Source organism: Ursus maritimus, unplaced genomic scaffold (assembly GCF_017311325.1).
Source record: "Ursus maritimus isolate PB19 unplaced genomic scaffold, ASM1731132v1 scaffold_11, whole genome shotgun sequence".
Lineage (NCBI taxonomy): Eukaryota > Metazoa > Chordata > Mammalia > Carnivora > Ursidae > Ursus > Ursus maritimus.
Window position 1 is genome coordinate 66,936,995 of NW_024423453.1, and position 10,229 is coordinate 66,947,223.

Below are 10,229 nucleotides of genomic sequence, written 5' to 3' on the forward strand. Positions count from 1 at the left end.
AAAAAGTTAGTTTTTACTGCTTCATCAAAACACTCATATGTAAAATTGGCACTTTCAAACTGCTGGTACATGGTACCATTCACTTTTGAGACACCAGCAGCTTTACCCATATTGCTTTTGTACCACTGCTGCAAATGTCAACATTGTCAAAAAGGCAAATATATTATAATGCAAATAGTTCTGACTTCATAGACCTTTTGAAAGAGTTGAGGGGTCACCAGACCACACCCTAAAATAGCTGTTTTGATGATGGTTATGGACTCTCTCTAACCAGAAAAATGCACATAAGTACAAATATACACAATACATTTTTTTTTTTAGATTTGAGAGAAAGAGCAGGCACATGCAGAGGGAGAGGGAGGGAGAAGCAGACTCCTCACTTGGCAGGGAACCCGATGCGGGACTTGATCCCAGGACTCTGGGATCATGACCTGAGCCAAAGGCAGATGCCCAACTGACTGAGCCATCCAGGTACCCCAAAACCATTAAATTTTGTGTGATAGCCCAAAAATTGTTTTTCACAATTTTATTTAAGACTTTATTTAAGGAATATTTAGATTCTACTGCTGAATTTTTCCCCCCCAAGAACCAGTCTATAGGTCTAAATCCTACCAAAAATAAACAGGAAGCAAAGTGTTGAAAGATGCAACGCATATGGATCCAAGTTTCATAAAAAGAAGGCTTCATGTAATAAAATCATATCCTAAAAATTTCCTATAATAATTTGACGATCCTATAAGATCGTCAAATATGGAGATAAGGGAAGACATACCTGTTATTAAAATATTGTGAATTAAAAAGTATTACTTAATAGTCAACAATATTAACTATTAAATAATGAAAATTTACATTGAAATTAACCATCCTGAATGGTTAACAACTGTTTCGTATTTTCAACCAAAAATTACACACTTCAGATTATCCACATGTATTTGTTTGAATTTTTAATATTTCCACAAGTAAAATTTAAGCAAATAATAGATTATCAGGTATCGTTACTGCAAAAAAAATCATTAGGAAAAATTCCTTACTGTTTCACTTTAAAATGATGACCTTGGTTTTCTAGTTTGTTGAAACCAGATTTTAAAAAACAAAAAGGATCAAGTGATGGTATAAGTGGGTTGCACTGGCCATGGGTTGATGATGTTGGCTGATGGGGGTTCAATATACTATTCCATATACTTTCTGTAATGTTCAAAATCTCCCATAACAAAGTGTTTTTTTAAAAAACGCAAATACAAAAAAATAAAATAAAATACACAAATACAAAAAGAACCAGGCAAATTAAAAACTGGGCAATTATTAGCTTCAGGACAAATGAAGGGATGCACAAGACAAGAGAAACACTGCAGTCTTGGTTCAACAGTGAACATCTGCATGGTCTTAATGTAAGCACGGACTTGTAATTTAGCCATACCATGTGTGTGGTTAAATCGGTGATGCAGGTGATAAACTGGGGTGTGGGGTGACAGGGGTTATAATGTTAACAGCTTAATCTTCATCTACTAGAGAGGAAAGTCAATTGGAAATGTCTAAAATGGATGAGAAATAGAAGTTACCATTTTCTTCACAAAAAATTAAGCAACAGGGAACACAATTGGAAGAGTTCAACATAATCACCTTTAGAAGGACAAGGGAGGATTAGGGAATGGATGAAGGTAGGGATTGTCAGTTTTCACTCCAAACCCTTTTTGGTACAGTATTGACCTAAAAACATACAGACACAGACACACATACATTTTTTTGGGGGGTGAAATCGAACAAATATAGAAAATCAAAAACCAAAAGAGAAATGTCCAGGATAATCAGTTAATCATAACCACCACCACCCAGTCAAGACACTATATTCATGAGGCCCCCCAGACTCTTTCTCAAGAACAACTCCCTTCCATCACTTAAAAGTAACCACCACATACTGGCGTTTATAGCAATTATTTTGTAGCTATTTTTCAGAGTTTTACCAGTTTAGTATGTGTCCCTAAGGCTACGGTTTAGTTTTGAATGCTTTTTAAACTTTGTATTAGTGGAATCAAAGAATCTGTATAAAATATACACATACCATATCTTTACTTTGGCTGAGGAGAAATTCTTAATAAATTCCCCAGTTCTCTCATTCTCCAACTCTTATTTGCCATAAACATTCCAACAATAACAGCTAAACCTTTATAATGCTCTATGTGCCAGCTTTCTGTTTTATGCATATTAACTCATTTAATCACCAAAACAACAGCATAAGGAAGATTTTATTGTGATCCTCATTTTAGAGAGAGGAAAACAGGCACAAAGAGATGAATAAATTTGCCCAAGATTACCCAGCTAGCAGAGGATTGGGTAGGATTCAAACTATGTAGCCTAGTACCAGTGTCTGTGCTACCTACTATCTCATGAAAGCGAGTTGTCAATGAAGGAAAATTTTCAAGTATAGAATATGATAAAATGTTATTACCACTACCATGAAGTTGAAAAGGAAAACTGCAGGACATGAGACTGTCTGAGTGATAGAGATTTTAGTACCTCACCCTTCTCCCAGACAAGTACCTATACCAAAGATAAACCACTTAAAAGTGCCTGAAGAGACCTGTGCATAGAATAAGTATCCCAGTAGGAGCCTACATTGGCCAAAGATCAATCACAGTATTTGGTCAAACATCACAATACTTAGTTCTGCAATGCACTTAATGACAAATTCTGAGCCTTGATTAAGTCCAATAAAGACTTCTTTCTAAATTAAGGCCCCCAAAGAACTCAGTTTCTCACACAACTTACCAGTAGTAGTAACGTCGGGCTCTTTCTTTTCTAAGACATCTTTGAGAATTGACAAGATTAGAGTATAAGCAACAACAGGAATCATCTAATCCAGTCCTGTCATTTTAACGTTAGCCTTACTGTAACCCAGAGAAATACTTATTCCAAGTGATATACACTTGTTTGTCACCAGAATAAAAACCCAAGGTCTCCTAACTTCTATTACACAGCTATAGAACATCAATCCAGTTATAAAGCCTGGCAAGTAAATACATCCATGATTTCTAGAGTATATCGCAATCATCTTTACAAAGGATCTCTTTCCCCTTCAAAACCTCATAATAGTAACATTCACATTCCTTCATTCAACAAATACTCAACACCTACTGTGTGCCAGGCATTGTTCTAAGCATAGTAGTTTGTATAGGATGTTCTGCATAGAGCACAAAGATGCATTAGTGCTGCACAGTGTAACAGCAGAGGTTTAGAGTAAATTATAAATAAAAATAAATAATTATGTAAATTATTAATTTAATTAATTTATAATCATATAAATTATATAAATATAATTATATATAAAAAGTGCTATAAAGATAGATTTTTAAAATATTTCCAAAAAAGGAAGATAAGTAAAAGAGTTACAGACATGACTTGAAGAATTCTAATAAGCGATAAACTGGGAGGAGTGTAAAGTATTCCAAGGTGGGAAGAGCAAAAAAACAAAGACCCAAGAGTAAGACTGTACAAGACTTGTCTAACAGCATCCATTTAGCTGGATCATCAACCATATCAGCAGATGAACGTCGCGAAACGGGGGGGGGGGGCATACTGACATACTTGCATATTCGCATTCTAGGCTGAAATATTTGAATGTAATTCATAATCCTAGGGAAGCAGTGACCACTGAAGATTTCTGAGGAACATAAAATTGGGACAGTATTTAAGATTAATTTAGAAGCAAAACAGAGGACAAGAAGCAGGGAATCATTTAGGAAGTTACTGCAACCTGGATGAAAGATGCTGAGATCCTGAACTACGGTGAATTGGGTATGGAAAGAAGACTAAAGCATTACAAAAGTAATGATGGTATGCCCTGACAGCTAACTGCGTGTAGGAGGGGAAAGACAATTTGGAGCATTTGATGGGAAAGAACTTGCAATGCATCATTAACAGAAAACAGGTAAGCTAAACTAAAGATTTAGCTAGATGTAACCTGTTCAGAGATTACAGTCTAAACCAAGGAGGAAAACGTATTAATCTTATTTGAGAAAAGCACATCTTCCCTTAGTAACATAAACATAATAGACTGTGACATGCAAACTACAGTACACAAAAAAACCCAAATTAAAGGAGTATAATTTGAAAATTAGGTGCTTTTTATACTTACTACACTAGAATAAACATAGGTACTAAAGTTAAGTCATGTTTTTATCAAAATATACATACCAAGCCTCAGCATGTTAAGATGCTAGGAATGCACTGTATGTTAAAGTATTATCTAACAACCTCAAAGGAAAATTATTTAATGAATCAGTAGCAAAATGTAGCCACTAACTATTAGCAGAAGAGAACTACAACTGATGCCATCATACAACATATTACCAACTATCATTTGATTCAGTTAAGTAAGTTTAGAACCATGAATTTCTTCTAATTAAATAAAACCCATGCGGTCTCTCTGCCTACTCTTTAACAGGTAAACTATGAGCTCCTTTAGGGCAGGGTTTATGTCCCAGATACTCGCAGCCCCAGTGCTCAACAATTAGGAAGTCCCTAAACAGATCTTTGATATAAAAAATAAATGGAAATCAACCCAGGAATAATTTTCAAGTATACAGCACTCTCATAACTTGAGTATTATACAACAGCATGAATGATCCAATATTACCAACAGGTAATGGAATTACAAAATGAGTAACACATGAGTCCTCCCTTGAACTTAGAGGATTTCTCTCAAGTCAACCACCACAAGCTTCACCAGAAAACCTTGACTTGCACTACTTGTGTGACCATCAGTGAGTCTCGTAACTAAGACTTCTGGTTTCTCATCTGAAAAACAGATGAGAACTCAACAGGAAAGAAATGTGATAGTGCTCTATGAAGTATCACAAGTATAATGTATGCCAGTTGGCTCCCCGAAAAACACACCAAACTGATCAGACACTTCACTGAGAATGACACTGACACAGGCAAATCCAAGCATTTGACTGGCTCAACCCAAGTCTATCATCCTACCATCACCTGAAGAAATCCTCAAAACAAACAGTACTGCAAACAGGTCAGAAATAGGATCTTAATATGACAAAACAATCCAGAGAAGGATGATTTATAAAATTTCACTAGACAAATTTTTTAAAATTTAAAGTACATTTTAATTCATTTGAGTTTTGTTGGAAAATTCCTACTGTAATTCAAGACAGAATACCATTAAACTTTAAATAATATTTCTGAACAATGAAATGACACAACTACTTTATGGGAAATAATGCCTCCACCACCTAAGACCATCTCAAATTAGTGCAGAACTAGCATTTCCAAACTTTACGTTTTTGAAATACATTAATAAATTTGGGAGAAGAATTAAGACTTAGGTACTTCAATTGATCAAACCCAGCTTCTAACCACACAAGAATAAGCTCCCCAAATGCCATGCTATATATCCAGAGCATTGTTGTTTTCTTATCCATCTAAATTAATCGTTACAAGACAATAAAATGTATCATTTGAGCCAGCATTTCTTCACAGAATGTCAATCAACACCACACTCTGAACATAGGCAAGTTAAACACTAAAAATCTTACCTCAAAAATAAGAGTCATTTAAAAATGTTTCTGAGGTAAATGCTGATGCCTATTTAAACACAATTATCTAAAAATGATGTATGAATATGAAAATGCATCACCATTTATTTGCACATGAAATTTATACAGTCAGGAAACCTTTATGATATGAACCTTAGATTTTCCTTGTGACAGTTTTATATACATCATCATCTAGTGCTTTCACTTAATACATAAAAAATGATATAAAGTATTAATAATAAAAGACTGAAGACTATTTTCCAGACAAGTGACTTCTTAAAACTGTTCCTCCATTGCTCAGACAATAAACTCAGTATGTTCTTAAACTGTAACAGACCTAGCCGCAAGGAAATCCTTCAGTAATCACGATTCTGAAGATCCCATATTCAAATTTTGCATTAAGTGCTTTCTTACCTTCTGCTACATCATCATCTACTGCTCCTTTCACCTGAGAAAAACACCACTGAATATCGTTCCCTCCTCCAGCTCCTGGAAAAAGAAAACATACCAATTAAAACTGAGTTCTGTTCATGTTTACTCTCGTAAACACAGAGATGGTATCCATGGTTGGCATGATACTAATAGCCTAGTACTGCCCACACATACAACCACCAGCCCAGAGCACTAATTTGGAAGAAGGTTAATCTCCAATAGTTGGTACTGCATTTCAAGAGAGAGATTCCAGGTATGAAATATTTAAAGGCCATGTACTATCATTAACACTGCACATGTGTTCAAAACTTCCATTTTCCCTTCCCCTCAAATACCGTAAAAGCCTCACAGTCACGCAAGACCTACCAGAGAAAAGTAAATACCAAAAGTTAGATAGTTTTCCTTTAAGTTTACAAAAGCCTGCAGAAGGGTTAATAAGATTAAACTACCATAAAACATGGAACGAAGAGAAAACTTCAGGAACATTACTGCCTGGGTGAGGAGTAATGATTCATATGAACCCAATCACCAAAGCGCACACACAGCAAACACAACACTCACCACCCATTTCTTTGCATTTCATTACCAGCGAAATCACTGGCTCCAGACAGGAAAAGAAACCGAAATAAATGCTGGTGAAGAGACTGTCAGAAGAAGCTTGTTCTGCCTCCCTTCACTTTACCCCTCAGAATCAAAAGGACCTGGCAAACAATTTCACTATTTTGTCATCATCTTGTGCAAAACCATTTTAATTTCACTTAATTATTCAACAAGGCCAAAAAGCAACTTGTTTACAGCAAAACGTAAGTCAATCCAACACATTAACTTTTTTAAAGGTTTAATTATTTAAAAGTTATTATCTAAATATTGGAAAAAGCATGGAAAATTGGTTTAGTTCCTGAATGTTTCTATTTCACTTCCAAGCACTATGGAGGAAATGTCCTGGAACTGTGAAGAAACTGAATCAAGATCTAGAATTGGTTCTACTAGAAGAATGAACACATTCAGCAACATCAAAATGTATAAAAATTATCCTCAAAGCAATTACCTTTCTCTTCCTTCACTTTCATTCTTGCTAAATATTCCAAGCTGGTTTTCTCTAGCATCCTTCCCACCCCCCCACCCCCCGCCAAGCTTTTACCTAAATCTCTCTCCCCTTGGCTATTTATATCACTGAACTCCACAACTATTTTAACTAACTCTACGAAACCCTTCTGGGAAAAGGACATCTGCACAAAAACTAACATACAAAACGCAAAGTTTAAATTACATTTTTCATGCAACTTGGTGTTATTAAAGGCCTTGCACTCTTTGGACACGAAGGGTAAGAAACGAAAGGGAACTAGATGAAGACAAAAAATTCAGGCTTAAGGTCTCAAAAATATACGTACCCACAGTGGGGGGAAAAATAAATACACATAGGTCCCCATTGTATTTTAACTTGTAAAGCACTCTTCCTTTTCAGTACAAAATACATTAATATAAACACCCAAGAAGGCTTGCAGCAAGTGGGGAAAAAAAAGGAATTATATGAAGCAAAAACCCTAAAAAAAGCCCCGGGGGGGCGGGGGGAGCGGAGGTTACACCGGGCTCCTAAGCAGTAGGGACAAATCTGCACTCGCCCCCACCCCGCCCCACCCACGCCTTACCCCTCGCCTCGCCAGCACACACCCCACCCCCACCCATGCCAAGGTTCCAGCCCTCATTTTAAAAGCCATTTCGGTATCACAGCGACCCTTCGCCTTACCAGAACCCACCCCACCCCCACCGCACCCCACTTGACCAATTCCCTGAAATCCAAGGGGCTCCCCGTGGCTCGACGAGAGGCACAGACGGTCGCTAGGGGGTGATGGAGGGAGAAGGAAGGAAGCGGTGCCTTGTCAGTGGACGAGGGTGATTTCTCCTTTACCTGCCATGTTGCGCTGCAAATGGTGACCCTGCTGGGTTCCTCGGGGTCTCTGCTTCCTGAACTCACCCCCCTCACCTGTGGATGGGGGGGTAGAGAGGGCGGATGGCGGCGGATGGCACCTGTGGGGGGAGAGGGCGGGGGTCGGGGGAGAAGGAAGGAGGGGCGGGCAGATCAGCCAGCAGGATGGTGGATTTCACTCTGGGGCTTCCCCGCTCTCGCTCTTTCTCCAGCAGCGGCGGCGGCAGCTACGACAGCGACGGCGGCGGCAGCGGCAGGGGCAGGCGACTCCACTTTCAAAATGGCGCCGGCTGGCCTGGCCAGTGACGTCACCCGGGGGCGGAGCAGCCGGGCCGGGCCGGGCCGGAGGGGCGGGGCAGGGCGGGGCGAGGGCCGGGGCGGAGACCAGAGGGGGAGGGACGGGGAGCGGCTGGCCCGGCTCCCGGCCTCCGCCCCTTCCTCCCCCGCCCGGTAGTGCGTCCCCGCCGGTCAGGCCTGCGCCGCTCCTTATCCCGCGCGCTGCTGGTTTGGAGTCTGGCGGTACCCCTTCTGCCCTCCGTCCCCTGCCCAGTCCGCGCTCCGGTGCACATCACAGTGTCCCAAACCCTCGCGCCTGTGCCTGGGCTCCGAGGCGGGCTCAGCCGTGCAGTTACTGTGCTCGCTCCCGGGGATTCGTGGGATCCTGTGTCTTTGAGCCTACCGTGTTTCTACTTAAAATAGTGACTCTGTGGCCAGTGAAATTAAGGACGGAAGGTGCAGACTTGGTGGCTCGGCCAAGGGGAAAGTTCGCGGGTCTGAGAAAGGCGCTGCTGGCCTGGTTCCATGTAGGTGAATTAAATGCCCTCTCATGGGCCCCGGGAACTGAGGGAAGAGTCCTTGGCGACTGAAAGCAGTTGAGGGTTTTCCGAACAGAAAAACTGAGTTTGCCAGTAGCAGACATGGCAGAAAAAAGTGGCCCAGGTTTGTCCAGCTGAAAGAGTGGAAGCGGTGGTTAAGGAAAGAGCTGGGCTCTGAAGCTGGGCTGCCAAATGCTGACCCATGCATGAGATGAGGGTAACGATCCTACCTCATAGGATTGTTTCAAAGATTAAGTGACTTAGAGTACATGATAAATGTTTGCTGCCGTTATTATTAGATTTGTGTTGAAAGCATCTTCAACAGAGTTAAGAGGTAAAAGGAAAAAAAAATACCAAACAGGAAACACCAGTCATCATCCAAGAGGGTTAGTGTACGTACTTCATTGAAAGACACATTAATGATGCAGTCGCTATATACTTCCGGACACTCTACATATCTCAATTCCCACAATGTTCCTAGGAGACAGACAGCCACATTTTGCACATGACAAATACCTGTAAAAATATCCAGAATTTGGCCTGAAGGCTGAAAGGAGTGATCAGACATTCAGAGACTAAGGGGAAGTTTACAATTATTTACACCTCCTCTCCAAATCTCCACTTCCTGTTCTTGATTTCTAGAACAGTTCAATTGTAAAACAAGTTTCAGAATGTTTCCACACAGAAAAACTGCACCATTGGATTATTATTCCTCCATTTCTGTGTTAGTATGTTAGTATTTCTCACTTAACCAATGAATAAACCAAAACTAAACTTCCACCCTGTATCTGTCATCTTTCAGCTACCTGTACAAAACATAAAAGCACTGTGTGCTGTATTTACTTCTATTTTGGTTGATTTCATAAAAGTATTTCTCTACCTATGCCTTACTATTCGTTTTCCTCTTTATTTTCAATAATTCAATCCTAGACTCTCTAGTGAACCTTAATCAGAACTGAGAGCGAGAGAGAGAATAGGCCATTAAACTAGAGGACTGGCACCCCTATACACAAGTCACTTTCCTGTTTTATGCTTCAGTTTTTGCTATGCGTAAGATTTGTATCTTCACACTTCCTGAGAAATGATTTGGTCTACATAAATTCATTCTTCTTAGAAGCCAATAAAGCTTGCCTAGAAACTAGGATAATTATAACAGAAGTTCATATAGCACTATGTGCTGGGTGCTGTTCTAAGAACATTGTGCGAACTCTTGAGGGTACTACATGCCTATGGGACAAGCTGAGATGGGTCTAATAATCAAGGATTGGTGACCCTAAGCAGTTATTTCAGAAGGTCACAAACTACCTCCCTTTCTTCTGAATGGCCCTTAAGGAGAGAGGCCAGAATACCTAGTAGCCCAAAGACAAGGGTTATTCTTGTCGGTCTCTCCTTCCTTATCTTACATTCTATCTTCCATCTTGCACTAGGGCCCTGTCCTTATCATTTCCTGGAAACGTCTTCTGTCAAGGTCATTAATGACCTCCATGTAACCCAATCCAATGGTCACTA

At 39.7% G+C, this 10,229-nt stretch overlaps 1 protein-coding gene across 2 annotated transcripts in view; it reads right to left on the reverse strand.

The window, feature by feature from the left end:
• The window catches only part of PPP2R2A (protein phosphatase 2 regulatory subunit Balpha), a 79,413-nt gene extending 71,200 nt beyond the window's left edge, over positions 1-8,213 (reverse strand). For both annotated transcript variants that reach the window (XM_008702052.2, XM_040626485.1), the window contains exons 1-2: positions 7,888-8,213; positions 5,961-6,035 (exon numbers count right to left, since the gene is read on the reverse strand). In XM_008702052.2, coding sequence (XP_008700274.1) covers positions 5,961-6,035; positions 7,888-7,894 — 82 coding nt within the window. In that variant the 5' untranslated portion in view covers positions 7,895-8,213. The remainder of the gene's footprint in view (positions 1-5,960; positions 6,036-7,887) is intronic.
• Positions 8,214-10,229: the final 2,016 nt, after the last annotated feature.